Source organism: Triturus cristatus, chromosome 5_2 (genome assembly GCF_964204655.1).
Source record: "Triturus cristatus chromosome 5_2, aTriCri1.1, whole genome shotgun sequence".
Classification (NCBI taxonomy): domain Eukaryota; kingdom Metazoa; phylum Chordata; class Amphibia; order Caudata; family Salamandridae; genus Triturus; species Triturus cristatus.
Window position 1 is genome coordinate 481454706 of NC_140588.1, and position 23845 is coordinate 481478550.

At 43.8% G+C, this 23845-nt stretch overlaps 1 protein-coding gene across 2 annotated transcripts in view; it reads right to left on the reverse strand.

Annotated features, from left to right (window-relative positions):
- ANLN (anillin, actin binding protein) overlaps window positions 1-18387 on the reverse strand; it is a 279002-nt gene extending 260615 nt beyond the window's left edge. For both annotated transcript variants that reach the window (XM_085607473.1, XM_085607472.1), the window contains exon 1: window positions 18220-18387. In XM_085607473.1, coding sequence (XP_085463599.1) covers window positions 18220-18237 — 18 coding nt within the window. In that variant the 5' untranslated portion in view covers window positions 18238-18387. The remainder of the gene's footprint in view (window positions 1-18219) is intronic.
- Window positions 18388-23845: the final 5458 nt, after the last annotated feature.

Below are 23845 nucleotides of genomic sequence, written 5' to 3' on the forward strand. Positions count from 1 at the left end.
GCTGATTCGGAGCAGCCTAAGACTCAGATGGAGCTCGCATGGGAGACGGATTTGAGTTGTGAATGGAGCACTGATGTTTTTAGAAAAATATGTGCTAGATAGTTAAAAACCTCTACCACTCAATCTATGTTTTTTCTATATCACAGACAATTGTTTACCTCCTTTTCCATCGCCAATTTCACACACTCTAATAATAAGACCTGCTGTGACCACCCTTTGGCTGACCTGTGCCACCTCCTGTTTCAATGCTCCCAGTAGCTTCTTTTTGGTTACAAATTTGGTCTGGATTACTTTTAATTTACATATTCCTTTATCAAATACCCTTCTCTTTACGGGAGGTTTATCAGAGTAATTTCGGTTGTCTCAAGAGCGAGGGTTGTTTGACCTTGTTAGCTTTTGCTTTGCAACAGATTACACTCAATTGGAAAAGCTCAAACAAGCTCTCAGTCAAGTCTTGGTGGAACACTATGTATTGCTTTTGCCTCCTACTGTAATCCACAAGTAAATAGAGCTCTATTTTGGTTACCGCTAACTATTTATTTAAATAAGATCTCAATCACTCATGTCTCCCATAATCATTCTGAAAACTTCCAGCCTCCATGATTTTCTACTTCTTTGCCTTTTTTCTCTTTAGTAATTTTTTTTGCATTGTAAAATGTATCTGATAAATATGTTAACTATATCCCTTTTTTGTTGTAATGAGTATTTATTGCTTGCTATTTGATACTTAGTTACAGAGTATATTTTATCTCCCTCCTCTCTTCCTATGTAAACCCTAAAACGTAAACAGGTTTCTGCTATGTTTTATGGCCTACTTTTACTTTATCTCAAATGTTGGTTATTCTCAAATATTGTTACACTTCTGCCCTATATTTTATGATGAACATTACGTCAATAAAGCTCATTAAACTTTTTTTTTTTTAATTGACTAGTTACCTGCATGCAAGACTACACTTCCTTAGGCAATAATGTGTGAAGTGACAAATAAATCTTTAGGGAAATCATTGTGTACATTTTCAAGACAATCTTGTAGACTCAAGGGCACCAAAAATGCCCATAAGATCCCTTTTCATGGACAGTGGCCAAATCTCCCCTCACAGAAACTGTTTCAATAAGATACGCAACAAGGCAGACTAGATCTCGTATCCAGTTCCTTATCTGGTCACAACCCCATGCAGAATTGTGCTGCTTGGCTGATCATCTGCAACAAAAGTGCCTGCATACATTCCCTACTATGGGCAGTACCTATTGGCATTCTGTCCACTAGCACGATAAATGAAAAGCTTATACATGGTACAGAAGGGTAGTTAGGGAAACAGTTAATCTTTTTCAAATAGATAGCTTTACTACATGCCTGTTAGAAATCTACAGTGGTCCATAGACAGAGGTCGTACCTGTCGGAGGGTCCTGGATAGTATACCACTGAAATAAAGTCAACCAGACTGTTAAATTTGTTTTGATTTGAACTTTATTTCCAGAAGCATCAACTGACCTTTCATGAGTTAATCAAGATTTGGCTATTTGCAGATTAACCTTTTGAGTGCTAGGGATCAGCACGGCCCAAAACAATCTCTGGTAGATGACGGATTTATAAAAATAAGCATCTGGTTTATGAAGGAGACAGCCATATAGAAGTGTGTATGAGCAAAAGACAAGACTACCCTTCGTCCACCACAGAACTGGAACACCAGGCCAGACCAACCTATTCTCATTTGGTTTAAAACGGCTGTGTGCACAACCATGATATAAGGCAAGCCCACATGCTCAAGTCATCACAGGACGTCATGCAGGAAATTCTAGGGTGATTTCAGAGACTCTCTGTGGAGAAGTTTCACCCTTTTTTATTAAATGACTGGGAAAAATAGGTGTTTAAAGTAATGTGTGTAGGACACCAGAGGATTCCACACAAAAGTTGTTCTTCCACTCGGTGCTCCTTAGTCCAAGTGACATAAAAGCTAAGCACTATTTGGGGTACAACCAATGCAGCCATTGCTCATTCTTATAGGGAAATGGTAAGGAGAAAAATGCAGTGTGTGTGAAAAACTCCCCTACGTGGAAAAGCAACACCACATTTGGCAGAAATAATGCTTGAATCCAAAGCACCAGCTTGTCCAGAAAGGAGGTGGTATATGGTTGTTGCACTGACAGCACAAGCAGTTCATAGACAAGGTGCACAGAAGTAATCACAACGAAGACAACAATTTTATGGGTCAGTAGGCGCAAAGAATACCTGTGCATATGCTAGAAAGGTGCATATTAAGATGATCAGCAACTTACGGTACCGCTTCAAGATAACAAAAAGGGACAAGAGGAAATGCATGCAAGCCTTTTTAAAAGATTAACGGAGCATAACTGGCTATTTAAGTAGAGTGCGCTGATGAGGCAAAGTGTAAAAGCTGAGAGGGCCAACAAATAACATTTAACTGTGACTACGACAAGAACTTGTCAGGCCAAAGACAGGACAAACAGAATTACAGTGTTTCATCTAAAGCATTCTACCCACCACTCCAAGCCCCAAGCCCCAAACTATGCTCAGTGGCCAGAATAGATGATTGTGTGGATGGGTGGTGAGCGGCCAATATCACATCCACACTTCAACGGGCAGATCAAATCCACTTAGCTGGATCCGTACAAACCTCCTCGCATGAAAACGGCCATTGATCCACTGGCTGTCTGGGTCCGCTGTGACGCTCAGTTTTGAGGCTTCCAATGGCAGAACTGGCCAGAAGACCACATTGCACTATATGTGGATGATGTACTACTCTTCTTGTGCTGATCACACATTACTGGACCCCGCCTCCTCCAGATGCTCCAACTCAAAAGCGACGCATCAGGGTTGGTGTGCGAAGTCCCCCCTCATCCCTGTTCGGGTGGCCGGGAGGTCGTTGACTGGTAAAACGGCATCCCCATATGTAGATTAAGCTTCCCCTATCATCCTGGGGACGCCAGACCCATTGGGACTTGGTCAAATGGGCCACCCTCTCCCCTTAATATCTTAAGGAGAGTGGCACTTTTTTAAATGGATTGCCCTACTGGGGCTAATCTACATCCTGCAAAATGTTCCTTTCTTCATTCCCCATTCCTGGTTTAATGGCATAGCCAGGGTGAGGAGTTCCTTCCTGTAGGCGAACAACCCTTCTAAACTGTATCCAATCGCCCTACGATGGCAGCCTAGGGATGACAGACATGTGTTAATACTTCAGGGCTTCACAGATTTTTTTACCATCAATGACTTTGTGTTTGGTGACTGACAAACCAGCATTTCACCTGAAAATCTCACTTCTAGGTCAGCAGCGCATCCTGCAATTTTCATATGGTGGAATCTTGTTCCCTGCCCAAGACTATGAGGCCACTCTCTTGTGCTGGCGAAGGGCCCTCCAACAGATCAGGTGGGACTGCCGGCCGACAGTGTGGCAAGGTTGTTTGGATATCCCAGGTCTCTACCTTGAAGGGATTGGACCGCTGAGATCTCATAGGCATCTCCCACCTCAGATGTCTGGAGGGGTTCCCATATTTTTTCTTTACAGTATCTTCAGTAGTTCAGCCTACATAAGAATCAATTTTACAAATACCTGCGATTTTGCCATGCATTGGCGGAATATAATTTGCTCCTGCAAGACTTGCTAGATTATAGCCCTTGTAAGGCCCAAATCCTATCAGCACCATTAGGTCTAGGGTATTTCTGAATTTACCACTCACTTGTCTTGAATTCCACAGAAATGTTTGGAGCCCTTCAAGACAAATGGCAGCACTGGGTGGGCGGCCTGGATGACAGCGATGGGACGGAAGCCAGGATGGTCCCAAAGAAACTGGTCGTCCCCTCTCATCTATGCCTAATCCAATTAATATTCCTCCATGCTTCATACTATACCTTGCAAAGGCTCTGGAGAATGGCCAACTGTTACAGAATGGTGCTCCACAATCGACTGGTGTGACCCGACGGAGGAATCCGTCTTTATGGCCCTGGGATTCGCTCATAAACATGAGAAGATCTGGTGGATATTCTGGAGGTGATGGACGTATTACAGCCTTGAAGGTGAAGGATATGTGGGCCTGGGTCCTGGTTATCGTCTGGTGTCACGACCGATTATATTATGAAGGTACTGTGCACTGTTTAGCTTTGTTGTAAAATCAATAAAAAAAAAATAATTAAAACAAAAAAAAAAAAAAGACTGCAAACAAGGATTGTGGTTTGCTGTCACTTGCAGCCCACCATCCCTAGATTTAAAGCTAGTCGCAAGGGATTGCAAATAGTTACCTATTTAATCAGCAATTAATAGGCAGATCACTCTGCGTCTCTCCTGCAACTAGAGATTTTGCAATGCTAATTATTAGTACATAGGTCACGTTGCAAATTCAGATGAATCACAAAAAGCTGTTGCAAAAATATTTGCAATCTGTTTCTTAGTACATCTGCCCTAGATGTTTAAGACCACTAATGCATAAGTAGAAATCCATGTCTTTAACAGAAACATGCATAGAGGTACTTTGTTTAGAACACATTTTGAAAGCTGGTCTTAAAGGGTTTCTGCATCCAACCCCCCGATACCACCCCTAAACCACTTCTGACTGCAAATGTATTAGGCTTAAGCGATTTAAGTGCCTACTTTGTCATCTGTTTCAACAGGGCATGAGCAGGCAGCATACAATTACTTATTGTGGCATTACTGACATGGCAGAAGCAATGCTACCAAACCAAATAACTAGCAGTTTGATGGACTTGTGAGAAAAACAGGTTATAGACAACATGCATTTCTCACAGGTCCCTCCTTGCTGGTCGAGAGAGCTTCCTTGCTGATAACTAAAGATTGTTCAGACTATCCTAGTGCGAGCCTCCATGCCCACGGAAATCCAGTAATCCACCCAGTGTAGATACTGCAGACCAGCAGTTCCTCTCTAGAGGAAAATTCTAATAGGGTCATCAAAAGGGTTTCTTGCTGCCAGTTTTGGGCATGCACTTCCTTCACTGTGGTAGCCACTAGAATGTCTCTGACATCTGTATTTCCCCCAGGAAATGCAGTGCACAGGAACTATCCTTTGGACCACATTACAATTATTTCTTGCATCTTCAGCACTTTCCTCTGAATGCCCAACAAAAACGTTCTTGTGCTTCAGGCATTTGTTGAGATCTTTGTAGTGCTGCGTTATCAGCACAGTTTATAAACATTTCAAACTGGACTGAGGAACATAATGTTCAATGTTCAGATCTGAGGTGTGGTTAATCTTGTCCATGGTCTACTATAGCGCCAACTTATTTTTGGACTATTTACACTCAGCTGATGGGATGGGGGGGGGGGATAGGGGGTTTGGCTCAGAGTAACCACACCCTGCAGAAGGCCTTCATATTCTCCACTGGGATCTCTGCAGTCAAGAAACGTGAGCAATCACCAATGCTTCTTTCGTAAGGCAGCTTTGAGCCAGGCCTTGTACTGTATATGGGGGTTTGTAACAATGTGGTTTCAACTGTGGGCATGTCAGAGAACAGTTATTTGTTGACAAATCCAATATTCCTTGCTGTAATCGATTCCTTGGAGCAGCAAAGCATGTTTCTGCACAGAATCTTCGATTTGTATCAAAGATCAACTTTGGGGCGAGTCAGAACAGGCCTACTATTGTACCTTCGAATCTGTATGAATGGTGCAACTTGATTTAAGTCCATTTTCGGTCTTCCGAGACCCTCTAGCTCCATATCAGCTGCCAAAATGGAAGTCAAAAGTTCCAGAGCTGCCCAAACCTGAACGCAGTTTGGAGCCACCTTAAAGCAGAGCAGCCAGCAAACTGCTATTTTGGTAAAAGGAATTCCTTACCGATTCTGGCACAGGGTCTCTGCTCGCATTACTTTGTCTCAACTGTGAGATGGCGCCGTCTTTCCTCCATTGGTAACTGTATTTCCAACTGGTCCTCTTCTAGGAGCCAGAGTGCCATGCAGTTAAGAAATCTGTCCAAGGGCCCAGGACTGACCAGCCAGGATCCACTTATTTCACCAGCATGCACCCAGAAGCATACTTCCCGATCACTAAATTCCTGTCCAGGAACCAGCCTCATTGAGAACTCCAATTCAGTTACTAACCGCACAAAACCCAAATCATAGCTAGTCCAACTACTGCAGCTTTGGCATCCTCCAGTCTCTCTAATGGAAGGTCACGTAGTCTTCCATAAAACGTAAGTGGTGTGTGAAGAACACTACGAGAGACTGCAGCAGGTGCACTATTTTTAGAACTCTTGGCTCACCATTATTTGGAAGGCCCAAGAGAAAGCACAACACTGCATTAACCTCTCCCTTCCTCGCCAACAACAATCAGGAATATTTTATGCTAAATCTGGAGCTGGTGATAGTACCTGCAAAGGAATAATTTCTGTGTTCACGCTGTGGAGCGGCTGTAGTCAGACTGTTTGTATGCTCTGGAGCTTCCAAAGTTCAGTCTTATTCTGATCCTGAAAGAGTAGGAACAATGCAAGCAATCTGCCTGCTGCACCGCCTTCCTGGGCCTTGGCTTTTCCCAGCCAGGTATGGAACCAAACATCTCCCTTTGGAAGGACCCTGATAAGAGTAGTCCTCCTGCAGGAGTGGCAGGTCTATGGAAACTAAGGCTCGACAATGAGGCAACAGGTGAAGTCTGAGCAATTAGTGAGCAGAATCCCTTGTGCCATCAGTGTCCACGTCTGTCCTCAAATCACACAAGGAATGGAGTGGCGTCACCAGAACCTGGACCCACCAATTTCTCTGGAGGCATTAAGTGGGCTCCACACTGTGGATCACTTTGAACAGCTGGGCATCAAGCATATTCCTTCTTCACTGCACAACAGATATGGCATATAGGCACCGTCAAGTCACGTCATAACCTCTTATGCTTTACAGCTAGGAATTCTAGTCAGAGCTTACAATTAGGTGGAGCTTTGTAGGATGCTTTTGGGACGATAAATCACACCTGTTTTCACATATTATCCTCCTGTCCCAGAGTAGGTTTCAATGTATGAGAAGTCAGACACTTCTGGGTTATGTGCTGCCAGATATAAAAGAGGTGCCGCCCTCTAGCAATCTTGGGAGAAGAGATGTTGGAAACATTACCTCTCTGCTGTGAATGCGAGTCACAAAGGAGCATATGCGAAGGTATATATTGTTTTGGCATTTCCCCATATGAGGGAAATTCTAGTTTTCCGGCTGAATCAGCGTGGAGCATAAGTAAGTTCAAGACTGCATATGACCTCCTGAAAACAAAGGCAGTGTGACTAAAACATGGCACGTGTCTGAGAAAGCTAGTATGAGAGTAAATAATGTATATGGGATTTATTTTACATCAGATAAGGAACGGTTTCCCGCACTTACACAGGGTAAGCGCCAACCCAAGACAGACTGCTTGATGGTGGAGGGAGGGTAAATATACAATACATGGGAAATGTTGCTGCATGTGCCATTTCGGAACAGGGACATTTTCACCAAAACAAACGGGTCGTGAATCTATTTTCTTCAAGGTAACTGTGCGCCCTCTGAATAGTCTGGAATTGTGCACCAGAGGTATTAAGGCGCATTGAACACGAAGAAACTTCGTCTGCCACTTGCAAATCATGGCCAAACTTGTCAGTATAAGCCGTTATATGCAAAGGGTGGCGGCAATCATTATCTTCCCTCGTGACCGTCATTTAAAACTTGGAACATCTGCTAATCTGAATACTTGCATTTGAAGAGTTCATTCAAGCTGCAGCTTTGCGTTAACCGCTCACATTTCAAGCCGCAGCCTGTAAAACAACCGTCCTGAGCAGCGCCCACGATATTAGCTGGAACGCTTCCCAGTGAAAGAAACGAGCCAAACAACTTCACGGACTCTAAACTTGTTACAATGGAATTTAGTCAGATATGAATCTGCGTTAGCCACTACCAAGTAAGGGAAGGTTAGGATTCTGGGAGTTATTTATGCATACTTCAACTGCCTTTGGTTTGTCACTGTAGACTGTTGGCCACTTAAAAAAATACACAAAATGTTCCTTCTACAATAAACTATTCGTTATGTTAACTCACATTTTACACACTGCTTAGTTTACTTGTCTCTACTGTTGCATACAAAAAATGCTTGGCCGTTTCTAAAATGATGCGATATCTTTCCTACTAGTAAGTTTTTAGTTTTGAGGAAGGGTGTCGATATCTTGTCACACTAAATGCTCCACCCCCCCAAAAAAACAAGCATTGGCATAGCCAATAGGTCTCGCCTTTGGGACCTTATAAGTGCTTAGCCATGCAACAGTTGATGATGTTGTGCTGCATAACTGAACACTTATAAGGTCCCCAAGGCGTGACCTATTGGCTATGACAATGCCTTTTTTTCTTTTTTTTTTTTTAAAAGGACAAGCAGTGTTATCACGCTCCGGCTGCCACCGCAGGGTAGAAGAGGGATGGGAAGACGGGTGGGAGAAGGGGGGTAGAAGAGGGGTAGGGGGTAGGCTAGAAGGGTAGAGGTGTGGTAGAGGGCTGGAGAGGTGGTAGAAGAAGATGATGGGTAGAGGGGTGGAAGAAGAGGGGTAGGGGGTAGGCTAGAAGGGTAGAGGTGTGGTAGAGGGCTGGAGAGGTGGTAGAAGAAGATGATGGGTAGAGGGGTGGAAGAAGAGAGGTAGGGGTGGAAGAAGAGAGGTAGGGGGGTAGAAGAGAGGTAGGGGGGTAGAAGAGAGGTAGGGGGGTAGAAGAGAGGTAGGGGGGGTAGAAGAGAGGTAGGGGGGTAGAAGAGAGGTAGGGGGGTAGAAGAGAGGTAGGGGGGTAGAAGAGAGGTAGGGGGGTAGAAGAGAGGTAGGGGGGTAGAAGAGAGGTAGGGGGGTAGAAGAGAGGTAGGGGGGTAGAAGAGAGGTAGGGGGGTAGAAGAGAGGTAGGGGGGGTAGAAGAGAGGTAGGGGGGTAGAAGAGAGGTAGGGGGGTAGAAGAGAGGTAGGGGGGTAGAAGAGAGGTAGGGGGGTAGAAGAGAGGTAGGGGGGTAGAAGAGAGGTAGGGGGGTAGAAGAGAGGTAGGGGGGGGTAGAAGAGAGGTAGGGGGGGGTAGAAGAGTGGTAGGGGGGGTAGAAGAGAGGTAGGGGGGTAGAAGAGAGGTAGGGGGGTAGAAGAGAGGTAGGGGGGTAGAAGAGAGGTAGGGGGGTAGAAGAGAGGTAGGGGGGTAGAAGAGAGGTAGGGGGGTAGAAGAGAGGTAGGGGGGTAGAAGAGAGGTAGGGGGGTAGAAGAGAGGTAGGGGGGTAGAAGAGAGGTAGGGGGGTAGAAGAGAGGTAGGGGGTAGAAGAGAGGTAGGGGGGTAGAAGAGAGGTAGGGGGGTAGAAGAGAGGTAGGGGGTAGAAGAGAGGTAGGGGGCTAGAAGGGTAGAGTGATAGAGGTGTGGTAAAGGGCTAGAGAGGTGGTAGAAGAAGAGGGGTGGTAGAAGAGGGATAGAAGAAGAGGGGTAGAAGAAGAGTAGGGTGGTAGAGGGGTTGTAGAGGAGTAGGGGGTACAAGAGGAGTAGGGGGTACAAGAGGAGTAGGGGGTACAAGAGGAGTAGGGGGTACAAGAGGAGTAGGGGGTACAAGAGGAGTAGGGGGTACAAGAGGAGTAGGGGGTACAAGAGGAGTAGGGGTACAAGAGGAGTAGGGGGTACAAGAGGAGTAGGGGGTACAAGAGGAGTAGGGGGTACAAGAGGAGTAGGGGGTACAAGAGGAGTAGGGGGTACACGAGGAGTAGGGGGTACAAAAGGGGTGGAAGAGGGGTAGGGGGTAGAGCAGTAGAGGGGTACTAGAGGTAGGGTAGAAGTGGGGGAGTAGAAGAGGGGTAGGAGAGGGGTAGGGGATAGGAGAGGGGTAGGGGGTAGGAGAGGGGTAGGGGGTAGGAGAGGGGTAGGGGATGGGGTCGAGGGGTAGTAGAGGTATGGTAAAGGGCTAGTAGAGGTGTGGTAAAGGGCTAGAAGGGTAGAGCGATAGAGGTGTGGTAGAGGGGTAGAAGAGGGGTGCTATATATTTATCACTGCGGCAATACACTGAGAATGTCCTGCGAGGGTTTTGTTTTATATAAAAATACATCACTTTAATAATGTCTCAGAATATATAAATATATGCAAAGTAAGAATGAAAGTCAAAAAGTAACCAACCTTGCCAATAGGTTTGGTCTGGATACATTTGTACAGGTTCTATGTTGAATGCATTGACAAACAACGCACGTGCAGGTGCTCATTTGCCTACAGACACGGCCCAGATGTGTACTTGAACGCACATGTACACACAATCGGACCGCACACGTAGCAGCACATGCAGTCGCAGGTGGAGGTTGGTTGGAAGAATGCTTAAAATCATGGCTGTGAAGTGCTATAGAGTGATGGACAGCTGGCTGGGGGTGTATACGATGGTGTGTGGAAAGGTGTGTAGATAGAAGGGAGTTGATGCATTGCTGGGTGGATAAACGAGTGAGTGAATAGATGAATGCTTTGGTCTCCGTGAATAAATGAGTGTTTGCTTGTTAGTGGATGGATATATGCTTGCGTGGGTTGATGTGGATGAATGTACGAGTATTTAGAAGTAAGAATAGACCAGCACTTTCTATAACTTTGTTTAATTGATATTGGTTAAGCAGATCAGCCCAAAGATAGATTAATGAAGTGTTTAAAAAATGTATTCGACATTGGAATCTTGCGCAAAGCTCTATTAAACAAAGTCAGTGGTGTGTTACTGATAAAAAAGATTTTGTTGAATTTAACTACATCCAAACTTCTCTCGATGGAATCTACTCGATAACCACATTGTAAGCCAAGAGGCCACACACTGTCATTAAATAAACATAAGACCACGTACTGACAGCAACGCAAAAACGCAGTTGGCAAGAGAAATGTAGAAGCATAGCTGGAAGTCCTTCATCCAAACCAGAGAGGATATAGAACAAGCGCGAGTTGTGTGCGCACGCGCTAAAAGAAGAAGAAGCGAGTGGTGCGCGACTGCAAAAGTGAAAGCAGGCAGGCGAGTGGTGTGCGATGTGCGCGCACCATGACGAGAGAGGAAAGCCAGATGGCGCCTCTGCTCTTCATTGTGCACGTAACCTCACACTCTATACCAGCCAAAAAGCTGTGGTCGGCTTTTTAAAGCCCACACACTAAATGTCTCTCCAGAGCAGCGCATGCGCTGGCTCAAGTGAGACCTAAAAAGGACCGCTTGAAAAACAGCCAGCTATCCTTAGGTAACCACTGCATTTAGTCTACATGAGGTACACCTCAAAGGCAAACACAAGGCTTTTCTTTCAAGTGGCCCACAAACTGCACAGTATCCATGGCACAAATGTATTACACCAGTTAAATACGGATATGCAGGGTATTTTATTTACTAAGTGCGCGTTCTGTGCACTGGTCGGATTTACATTCCTGGGAATGGGGGAAAATATGCTACAGCACGCGTTACTCCCAATTCCATGGCTTACAGACTGAAAGTGTACGGTTTGCTTAACCAATTTGTATCATGTTTTACCTTGCGAAAATTGTTCAAGCAAAAAACAAAACGGTGTGCATAGTTCGCGTCCAGCCTTTAATCCCAATTTAGGCAGAAGCAGGAGCTGCTACCTGAATCATAATTCGTACCCACATCAGAATGCGTGGCTAAACTGGCATATTAAGAAAAAACTTTAGAGTTCCTTATTACGTAATCAAAACACTCCTGTGCAGATTACATGATGGGAGTGCTCAATCCATATTAGTGAACAAGGCTATTCATCAATCAAAAAACGCTGCACTGTAGTTATGTCTGCAACAACATTTCCCCTTCGGCATGTAAAATCGTAAAACGAGGTATATTCTGGCAAAAGGCACAGCAGCTCCACAGAGAAGCAGCACAAACTCCCACATGTGATGATGTGCCAGACAATGCCAGAAAATACATTTTAAAACAGACTCAATAGTAACCATAGTGGTTATGATCAGATTTAAAATAGTTTAGGAATAACCTATGGTGTACAGTTACCTCGATGTAAAGTAGAAAGCAGAGATAAGGTTGGGTAAATGCTTTTGAGAAGCCCATCAATGTTTGGTGTCTCCAAACAAGTGGTTCATCCAGGAATTGAAGACCGGTTTTTTGCAACTAAGAGCAGTATAGCTACTATGAGAACTAAGGGCAACTATGTCAGATTTCTACAAACTGGGTGGGCATAAAATGCAGGATTATACTATAAGAAGCATCTACAAAGTTCGAAGCAGATTATTAGAAACATACTACAAACAACTGATCTACCCAACACACATCAACTGCGGGAAATAATTTTTATGTAAACTGGACAAACTGACTACAGTGCCATTGGGTATTAGGTCTACATACACTAACTTATTGAAGGCGTCCATTATTCTCGCAAGATGCATATGTATAGATTGGGCAAACTAACAAAGTGGGAGCACTAACAGCACAGTAAATACCCAATCGCTTTTCAGACAGAAGGCGAATTAAAAGGACGATTTATAAGTTATGTAATCAATATTCTGGCTGAAAGGTCCCGGCGTGCTGTTGTTATTTAAAAGATGGAGGTATACCTAACTTTTAGCTCAACACTATCATGATACACAAATATTGGCAGCAGAACTCTGGACATCTAAGAAGCAGTCAGGTTTCTCATTTAATTCCTTTGCATGAACATTTTAAAAACGCAAGTTCTCCTTCTGTACATTAAAAAAAGAAAACTCAAACGAAGGAAGAAAACTCAAACGAAGGAAGAAGATATCAGTTAAAAATAAAAATATAGACAAAAATACTGAGTGGCTCTAAACATTAAACTTCATGAATGCCACAAGGTAGTACAATGGAACATCTTGAGACCGGCTATATCCAAGAAAGCTTGAATTTATATTTTGTTAATTATAGCCATGGTAGTGGTGCATCTTATTAATGTTTGAAATTATTTTTGTAAGCATACATTTAAATATGTGCCAAATAGCATTCCATGTGTTGTCTAAGCTCATAGCATTCAAATGCACATGAAGGTTGAATAAAATGTCCCTTCTCCAATACAAACAGCACTTGAAAACAGTTTTAATAAGTAAGATTACCAAAACTAATTTAACTATTGAAACATTCTATCCTAATTTTAAGTCATTAGAGATAAAATAATGTATTCAATGAACTGCCCTATCCCACAATTTTATAAAGAAAAATCCGGACCAGTTACATGTTAAAGCAACCAAAATATCTTGTTTTATACAGCATTTCTCTACAGTATTGCTGCCATTTTGTAGTGCTATAAATAGCAAGTCTCACACTTACCCAGTCTAATTTCAATGTAGTAAAGTCTATGGGCCTGACCAGGGTGGCGTTCAACCGCAATCTAGCATAGCGGTCCGACCATAGTATTATGTTGCGATCAGTCAGACCGCTGCGGTCGGAGGGACCGACCGACAGGTTCAAAGAGCCCGTCAGTCGGATCGTAATCGCTACAATAGGAGCGGTGTCTTCGCAGGCACTGCCGTAAGGATTAAGAATGTCCCTTTCTGACAACCTTTCCATGGCTGTCCAACTGCCATGGAAAGGCTGTTGGAAAGGGACTTTTGTGGCCCCCTAGAAGGGCCTTGTGGGCCTCTGCCCTGAAGCCCAGGGGCCACCCATGGTGTCCCCCCAAACATCAATGTCATGTGTGCGAGGCACCACATGGTACCTGGCCAGGCACCACATGGTACCTGGTCAGGCCTCGCCAAATCTACACATCCACTCAATTGTGAGTAAAATTTTATCAGGTCGAACTATTTTTAGCACTCACTAATCCCACCTGGCAGCTGGAAAGGATCAGGTGTTCTGTTCATTCAGAAAGTGAAAGAGCAATAAAGATGCCATTAAATCTTATATTTATCTTGACACATTTGCTGTCTGTTCAAGGAAAGAGTTCAAATGTCAGTTTCTTTTTACTAACTGCTGCTTCGGAGATTGAGTTTATTTTTCTCTCACTAGAATTAGAGGTTTTTGTCAACTGAGCTGTCTGAAGATGTCAGTTATTTTTCTCTAACAGAGAACACTTAAATAAATAGCATGTTTATATTACAAATATTTCAAGATATATCAGGAATTACGAAAGAACGTTTTTTTTGTACTTAAGTGCGATGCAAACAGAGTTAAATAGGAGCAAAACAAACGAACACTTTACTTGGTGATATGCAACTGACATTTGCAGACACTATTTCCAAACATTGTTTGTACACTATATAGTTTTATGAGTAAAACCGCATGTCAGTAGGAAAGTTTATGACCATTTCAATGTAAAAACTGCCGATTACAAATGACAGTGTGCTAGCAGTTCATGCTTTAATTATGCATTAAAGTGATAGTTTTTAAATATGATTTTAAAAACATTTCTGCCCCCGCCCTGATGAGAATGGCATTAAGGAATTAAGAGGCAAGTCAGGGGTCATGTGCATCCTGTGGCTAAACTTGTATTATAAATGGCAACAAGTGTTTTATCTATTAAATCAAACCAATAGTTTTTGGTACAGCAGACAGGCTGAAATCAAAATTTGAAGGTGCCCTCATATGATAATGAAGAAAATGGCAGCTCAATTAATGAAAATATTTACCCATGACCACATCATTTGAAACCAGTTTATGGGTCAGGAGCATTACAAATAGGCTGAATACATTGTTTAAGTCACTAGACCTGAAAGCCTAGTAACATTTTTATGATTTTTGGAGGCCTGCTGGCACACGGGGAACATCCCCATTTCCACTGCGGCTAGTATTGCTGCCGTTTTCCGGGCTGCAGCACAATGGAAAAGGGGAGGTTTTCAACTGCCTGCATGTCGGTCGCATCTTAATTTGGCATGTGGAACCGACGACTACATGTCGGTCGGTTTCCAACCCGCTGCGCCATGTAATTTGGCCTCAAGTGTTCAATTTAACAGCCTTCAGATGACAAATTGGATGGACAGGTGACAACTGAAACAGCCTATAAAAATAAATTAAATCTGGTACATTTAGAAATCCAACTATCTGAAATATATGCCATTTCTAGACCACCATTAATATTTCATACAACTTTAATTAGCCCAAACACTTAAATTCCTCACTAGCACACACTGGAATGGCATTGTGAGGCATGGCGTAACACTATGTGGAGTAGGGTGGCATTGTGTATAGCGGAGTGGCATGCCGCAAAGCGCATCAACAACTCATCAGGGGTAGTAAGCACTATAAATACAGTTGAGTGAAGTGTCATTGAGTGGCGTGCTATCAAATCATTGCTGCCCTCTCTCTCGCTCTAAACTGTACTACTGCAGTCACATTCCACCAGAGCTGCTCAAAAGGTTGTATTAAGCTTTGTGCAATGCTCCAGGTAGGCAAATCCTTAAAATTTTTCTCAGTGCATTTTACTTTGCAAAGAGCTTGCGTTGTACTTGGATGTTAAACAGCGCTCATCAGAGAAGTACGATTACACACATTAAATTGTAGCCATGAAATACAATATGCTGAATGTAAGAATCGCACACTGCTGGTGTTAAGGAAACAAAGCGATACCAAAGGGGATGATGGACGGAGCGTTTGGAAAATCAAACACTCACCCCCAGTCAACTGATCAGGGTTTAATCCATCATTCTTTAGCTCACTCCACCACCCCAGTTCAGACAAGGCCATATGCAAATCAGTCTGACCCTTCGCCTCATGGGAACAGTCCAGCCCGAACTGCCAAGCCATGTCTTCCCTGGACCGGAAACAAGCAACCTGGGAGCTAAAGAATGATGATGGATTAAACCCAGATCAGTTGACTGGGGGTGAGTGTTTGATTTGCTCAAACGCTCCGTTCATCATCCCCTTTGGTATCGCGATGTTAAGGAAACAGCAGCATTTGCTGATTAATGAAGTGTTGTATTTTCAGGATAAGGTAAAGAATACAACAGCAAGTATGTGAATAGACAAGACGGGCGAATTTACAAAGGAAGTTTAACAACAGTAGCTAAAGTCCTATTCTGTAAAGTGAATGGGAAAACACAGAAAATGGGTGGGTATGAGGGGGAAGAAGCACCTGGGACAAGGTGGGGGTGGGATGGGAATTAGAAATAGTATCCCAATCACAGAGCTAGCAGAGTACGGACACTAATCAAGATGAATCAACCTCTGCTTGGTCTGTGCTTCACAGCAAAACATTAAGTGAGCCCAGTAACTGCTGGCCAATTAGTAGGCAGCAAAGAAGAGTGACAATGATTTAAACGAATGGTAAGTAATGAGCTGGCTCCAAACCCTTCATTGTAAACAAAACCACTCCCATTAGACAACGCATGTGCGGTCAGCAGGCGAAACCCAATTAGGCAGGACTCATAGGATTGGTGGAAGCTAATGTCCTTCACTTTTATTGCCCTCTATCAATGGTTTAAATGTGCTTGCTCTCAACACTGAAGAGGAGTATTTCCCAAAAGTCACATGGATCAGTTCTACCTACATCAAGCTTCACTGTCAAAAAGAACTTCTTCCACCTGCAACTCCTCCAGGGTGCCTTTGCATGTCCTCCTTCAGAGGATTGCTTTGGTACCTGGCAATAACGAAGTCCTGATTTGACCATTGTAACTGTATATAGGCTCGAAGAGAAAACTGTCAAAACCAAATAGTTCAAAACTCTTACTCCGGTCATTGGCGACCTAAAGTCACACCAACGCTCTATGGCCATTAGATCCCTTGACTAGCTCCCAAAGGCTAGGCCTTACAAACAAGACGCTGAGTAGCACACACGATCTAACAAACATCTGACTACGTCGTTTTGAGTCCTCATCAGCTCACTAGACGCTGTAGATCTGTCTCCGTGAGTATGCTAGCTCTCCTGAAGATGACAAAACGTGCAAATGTGGGAGAACACCGCCATCAATAGACTTTTCATCCTGGGTCACCCTTTAACTGCAGCTCTGCTCTAAATTAGACCACATTAAGTAACACAAAAGCAGTGAAGTCTGACATTACGCTGTGCCTACTGCTGCTGTCTGCAAAAGCCTTCAGTAGAAGCAACGGGCGACACTGTCTTATTTAAAAAACTGCATCATCTTGTTCAGCTACCGGCCACTGACATATCGAAGTGTTATTTTATTTCCACGTCAACTTCAAGACAAAGTCAGCTCTCTGTAATTCGCTACTCCTCCAACTAAAGTGTACATTATCCATTTCCCTTCACCCAAGGCTTGCATAGACAGTGCCATGTCATTGAATGGAGCTCTGTTCCTAACCTCAGCTTGTGCCAAAAAACCCTGTGTCTGTTTCTATAGTCACGTGTATAGCCACCGACACCCAGGCACGCCCTTAGTTAAACCAAGAAACTCTGCTCTTTCTACCCGCGTGGTTGGTAAATTCCAAGTCGTTTTCATGAGGGATGCACCGGGAGGGAAAGTCTTTCCTTTTGGGCTTTAAGAGCAAGGAACTCGATACCCATACACAAGTTTCCATGCAATTACTACTCACTACACCCTGACTCGCCAGGAGTTACAAGCACTCTGCCACCAGTAAGGTCCTCGGCAAAGTGCCATAAAGGCTAGCAGAGATCAAAAGCATCAACTAGGTTGTAAGCTATTAAGAGAACTCTTAGTATAAACATATGCACTATTTAGTACGTATAAATACTCTGCAAAGGCTTGCTGGTCTGAGTAAACCACGATTCGTGCTAGCCCCCCACCCAAGTACCATTTTCGAAAATAAACTATACAGATATCAATATTTAAAAGAAACTGCAACTTATTTTAGTCTCATCGGAGATGATGTATCTACTATGAAGTTCGCGTAGCTATATATTTACAGAATGACAGCAAGTAGCAAATCTCACAGTTTTCACTGAAAATACTATTTTTCTCGGTGAACAAAAGATTTTCAGCTTAACGATTACTGCATGACAATTGAATCCTGTGTAAGTAGGAAGCTCCTCTTACGCCGATAAAAACAAACTTTGGGCAGAGCTAAGAGGAAAATTAATCGTAGAACCACTGAAATTCACCTAAGCAGACCTGCGCTGTGGTACTTTCGCCACAAAGATTACATGTCAATTTCGAGCGATATCTAATGGCTCTGCGCAGTCGTAGCTAGTAGCTGCCCTAGGACAGACAGGAAGATAGCTCAGACACAGAAATGAATCCAGCGAAGAGATCAGAGGGTCTGCAGCCGGCGATGAAGGCAAAAGCACCAAGTCCCTCTCCACCAGTCCACGCCCGATGTTGGACCACAGGCTAAAAGGAACCGCAGCAGACAAGGGGATGCAAGCACATCACTAGTTGCTATTCCACAACACTAGCAATAGAAAAGTCACGCACCTCTGTGAAAGGGTCCATCCTACCGGCAGATTCGGATTCTTCTTCTCTCGGGATCTAGCGCTACGGCACACAGACTCACACTATCTTTTCTCCAACACAGAACGTTCGAATTTGAATTTCAGCGCCGTCGCTATGAGCGCATGCGCACCAGATGTCTCTCCATGGGGTAGGCACGGGCGGCTCTCGCTGTCACTCGGCGGAAGTGACCGCCCAGAGCGGGTGTGTAGTTCGTCGTTCCAGGGAATAAACTACTATAGAGCCCGGAAGTAGGAAAGACCCGAAAACGTCCGCTTTTATTTCGCACTGTTGTTCGGTGCCTGTCTGTTGTCATTCGCTTTCGTAGTGCAGGTTCAGAACGTCCCACTTTCATTGCACAACTCCTGTTCCATTAATAAGACGTTTTATCAGTCACTGAATATATTTCAACACATCCGATTTTCTTTTTTTTTTTAAGTACATTTTGAACACAAACACCATTTTTGATTTATTTATTCATGCATTTTTATATAGCATGAACTTTACCCAGAAGTGTCAGAGCGCTTCACAATAGAGCGAAGTAAATTACATAAGGAATGAAGCATAGCATGGAAGTAGGTAAAACTACTTAAAGGTACTCGGTTTGAAAGTTACAGATGAACAAATAACAGATACATTCAAGATTACATAATACGAAAAGGTGGCGCTTTTAGGGTAATACAAGTACTGAATACATATTTACAAAATTGAGCTCTCTGTAGTGACATGGCAATCAGGGTCATGCCCTGGGATGAGGAGAATTATTCAAAGAAGTGTCTTTGGAAGAGAAGAGTTTTAAGATCTGAGATGAAGACTGGAAAGAGGTGGCGGTCCAAAGGTTTGGAGATAGAGAGTTCCAAATTCTAGTTTCATTACCTGATAAGGATTACACCATAAATCTTTCCCTTTTGAAAATTGGAGGTTCGAGCAATAAATGTTTAGTATTGCGTGAAGGTCTGGAGCCGCCAGATGTTTTGAGTTTGTTGGCCAGGTAGCGAGGGGTGGAAGTGTGTATGGCTTTATGGGTGATGCAGGCAGTCTTGTAAATTGACCGAGTTTCACTGGGAAGCCAGCGAAGGGAAATCATTATGGGTGTAATATAGTCATTTCTTTTGGCCCCATAGACGAAATGTGCCGTAGAATGGAGGATGGGTTTTTAAAAGGGATAGGGTGGATTTGGGAAGGCCAGCATGGAGAGAATTACAGTAGTCCAGTCTGGAGAGTACCCAAGGTTGGACCAGAGTTTTCAGGTCTTGCTCAGAAATGAAACGCTGAATACCCCAGACAAGGCGCAGTTAGTAGCGTGCATTCTTGGCTATGGTGTTTATTTGGGAATGTAAGTTGAGTCATTTGTCCAGAATAACAGCTAGCGATTTGGCATTGTCAACGATGGTGGGTTTGTTTTTAAGAATGTGCAGATTATATATCCATGATTGAACAGGAAGTGGAGAATTTGAGGTTGAGAGGTTGACAGATTTAGTTTTACAATAAAATAATAAAATATTTATTTTTAAAAGTTGCATCATAGCATATGTCTTTTACAAAAATGAACCAGGTATTGCTAAATGCCCCAGCATTATCTATTTCCGTCTAGCCAGAGTTTTGAGTACCTTAGTCCCCTTTCTCTTTTAGTCACATTCAAAGCATCAGGACTCAGAGAGGGCTTTCATAGGGACAGGAAGGGAAGCGAGGCTAAGAGTTAGAGAGTGCTAAGTTGTGTGGACCAAAGTTACTAGGCAACCTGGGGTTTGTCCTGACGTACACATTAATTTTTACAAACTCTGGCAGTGACAAAATGAAAACTACAATGGTAAAGAGGCTAATGAGCAGCTGATTGAAATCAAAGGAGATGGAAACAGTTGGAGAGTGAAATAAGTTTCCATTGTCAGGTGATTCTATTGAAGTATGTAGGAGCCATTTAGCTTGTTCAGAGAGGGAACAATGTAAGAAGAATGACACCATCCAAATGAGCGACTATAAAGTTGGAGTTCATCGAGTTTACAATTCATAAGACAGACAAGTGGGTTAAAGAGTTGCAGCAATCCTTGTTTAGCATGCAAGTGACATGTTCTAATCGTGGTAATAGCATCAGACAATTATGTGATGGCTTCAAACAGCTATATGTATGGTGCAAGGCATGCATTAAAATCCTTGCATTTTTGGTGCACGGTTTGAAAGAATTGTAGCGTCCTCCCGAGCACGGGTACTCACCAATGACTATGCCACACACGAAACTTAGTATAAAACGTCTTTATTATTCTGTGTGTAACAACAAACTCAACATTCTAAACCTGCATTCACTTCGCTACGCTCTAACACTAACGTCACAGTTCTAGGGAGTCCATCAGGAGCCATAAGGGTTCCATCATCGCTAACTGACTTGACACTAAATCTCCCCCTCTGATAAATAATAATAAAAAAAAATTCAACTATATACACAATCATAATTCATCAATGAGTCTTCATGGCGCTTTGATCACACGTCCCGATTGTGTTTTCGGAAACTAGGGCAGGCAGTAGAAGTGGCATGATCTGTGTTGGCGATGTAGGAACAACAGCAGTCAGGGGGTTTTCACTTGTCATTTCAGACCCAGTTTATACATTGACATCAGTGCCTGATGAGCGATGAGCCACATGAAGGAAATGCGAGGAATCTTGCGTAATGGACTTCCCCGGACAGTGGACAGTCACCATGTGTCCTTTGCTGGCCAGAGCATGAAAGGGCTCAACATCCAAGGAAGCATCAGATTTTTGTTTTCTAGACTGATGAACAAGCACTCTATCTCCTAGTGAAAATAACGTCTTTTGCATGTCGGCGCTTGCCTGCCTAGGCCTTCATTTTCCTTTTACGATTCAAGTGTTTTAAAAAGATTTCTTCCGCAGTACTTGATCTTCTGGGGGTCCATTGAAGTAACTTGGTTGTCATGACTCTCCCGAACATCAAGGTTGCAGGACTTTCATCTGCAAGTGAGTGCTCGAACGGTAAGCTCAAAGAGTAGAATTCAAGACAGTTTTAAGGTCGAGCTTATCCAGTACAGCACGCTGAACAGCTTTCTTAAGAGTACTCATAAAACATTTGACAAAGCCATTGGCCTGTGGCCAAAGAGATGTGCCTTTCTGATGCTTCCAATTGAGATGATTGAGAAAGTCTGAATTATTTCCCATACATGCTTTGGCAACTCTGACATGTTAAGGGTGTGTTCAGTGGTTTTCTATGAAAGGCAGTTACATAGATGACAGGCCTTCAATTCTCTTTCAACTCTCTCATCGAGAAGTGGAAATCAGACTTGTCTCAGAGATTTCGGTTTGTGGCCACAATTTCATGATGTCCTTCATTGGCCACTTCAATTATCTGTTGTCAAAGACTCTCCGGAATAACAATTCTCGAACCTCTTAGGATAAGGCCTTCCCAAGTAATGGACAGTTCATCTATGATATTTTTAAACTTCTGGTACTCACTGTCACTTGTAAGAGGTTGAGGGTGCTGGTGCCAAGACTGATGTGTAATAATCTTTTTTAGTTTTAACATTTCACTATCTTGACTCGTGGTGGTGATGATTTGTTCCAACGCAACGGCAGCTGGTGTGCTTGATTTCATAATGAAATGTATGTATGGTTCAGCTGTCTTGGAAGGAGTGCTAGGGTACTGCAGAGACAGTCTTGAGAAGTAGTCAGTAGGGTTTTGATCTTTTCCTGGACAGTGCACGATTGTGTAGTTGTATTCGCAGAACATGTTGATGTGTTACGTGGCTATATGGCAAGGAGATGCAAAGAAAAAGCGGTCGCCTCAAGGAGACACTGAGAAGCGAAGCTGGGTGAACCTGCAGCACCTCACCCAGCTACCACAAAGCTACCTCTAAGCCGCTGACAACTGCAGCATCGGCCGCCATAGTAGCCTTTTGGCTTCTTTGCATTGGCAGTGGACAGCAGCGGTTGAGCAAGGTATGCAGTGAGAGCCTGCAGTGGCCCACAGAAGTGGGCTGGAGCGCATGCTTAGATCTCCGTGGCATGCTCACCTCCTCCTTGGCTTCTCCTTTGTTGTTGTTGTTGCGCTGTGCTCTTCCAGGCGTTTGGTCCATCTACACCAGCACCCTCCTCTCACATCACAGACGGGAGGTGAGTTGGGTTGGGTTGCTGCAGTGGGAGTTAGGGGTTGGGTGAGTTACAGACAGTAGCAGAGGGTGTGGGTTGCACGGAGGAGAGAGGAGGTTGAGTTTTGCTAGGACAGGCAGCTGGTGCCCCAGGTGCGGCTTGTGGGCTTGTGAGTGGCAGTCTGGGTTGAAGTTGGTGTCTTGGATGCAGCAACCCTGGTACTTTACAAACAGCATCAGCAACCGGCACCTGTGATTGCAGCAATAGAGAGTGCAGGACTCAAGGAGGTAGCCCAGTTGTGAGGTTGCCCAGTGTGCTCCTATTCTGTCCTTTTTCCTTTTTTTTGCTTGAAGGCTCCTTTCCACTGTTGGTTCTCCAGGAGTTGGAGATTAAAAGTCAAAGGGTGGCTGTCTGCTGACACTACTACAAGGGGAGTTATTGTCATTGCTTATTTTTGACAGTCCCGTTGAGTGATTAGTGCTTAGTTATCGGTGAGCACAGTTGCAAATGACTTTTCCTACTCTCGTCCAACATTAGTTCAGCATATACTCCGCGAATAATTTCTAGCTGGCACATGAGAACCAGGGGCTGTAGAATTTGCTGTCCCTCCTCCCCCAGTTTCAGTGTGTCTGGTGTGTCCCATCTTCTGTTTAGGTGACCTTGTTAAAATGACATTAAGGAAACTATGCTCCGGTCATTTGATTGCTGCAACTAATCCACCCAATAATCTCCTGAAATTAAAAAAAAGAATTGTCAAAAGAAGTCTCAGTTGTCCTACCTGAAGTCCCATCCTTCAATTATGAGCTTTTTTCTTTTAATAAATGGTAAAGAGAAGGACAAATTGGCAATGAATGCTGGTATGGATCAAGTCGCTGATATGCATTTGGACCCTTCACCCTCTCAATGTGCTCACACATGCCAGGGAGCTCTAGTTTGCCAAAGTACCTTCTTTTCATCAAAGATAAGTCCGCTGCACGGATCTACTGGCTCAGCAGAAGCAGGGGCTGTCGCCAGGGAAATCAAATCACCCATTGATCCTGAGTTGGGCTCTGTAGAGCAGGAGGATGCAATGCTGGGCCCTGTTCTAAACAGCCATATTGAATCGAACTCCGCAAGTGGCCTACCTGGCAACAAGGGCACAATGGAACAATGGAACATGCAACCGTCTAAATAGGAAGGGGATGGTGAGAGAAATTCTTCATTAACAAAAAAGGGGGGAGATCGAGGTAGACGTTAGGTTCATCCTCCAGACTGTGTATAGTTATTAAGAAATCTGTAAATGACAGATCAGAGAACCTAACAGAGGGAAGGGCATCTGCTAAATGTGCAAAACAATGCCCCGAATCTAAGAAGAGAAAATTCTCTTCTGGAGTCCCCTCACTCTCCAAGGGTTGCCCCTAGGTGACATGCTTCATCATTTGGGCCATCCCAGACAGCTACTGTCTGGGGCGTGTTGCAACTTGCGGAACTACGTAGGAGCACTTTTTGTGAAAAAACGTGTAGTGCAGTGTATGGGAGA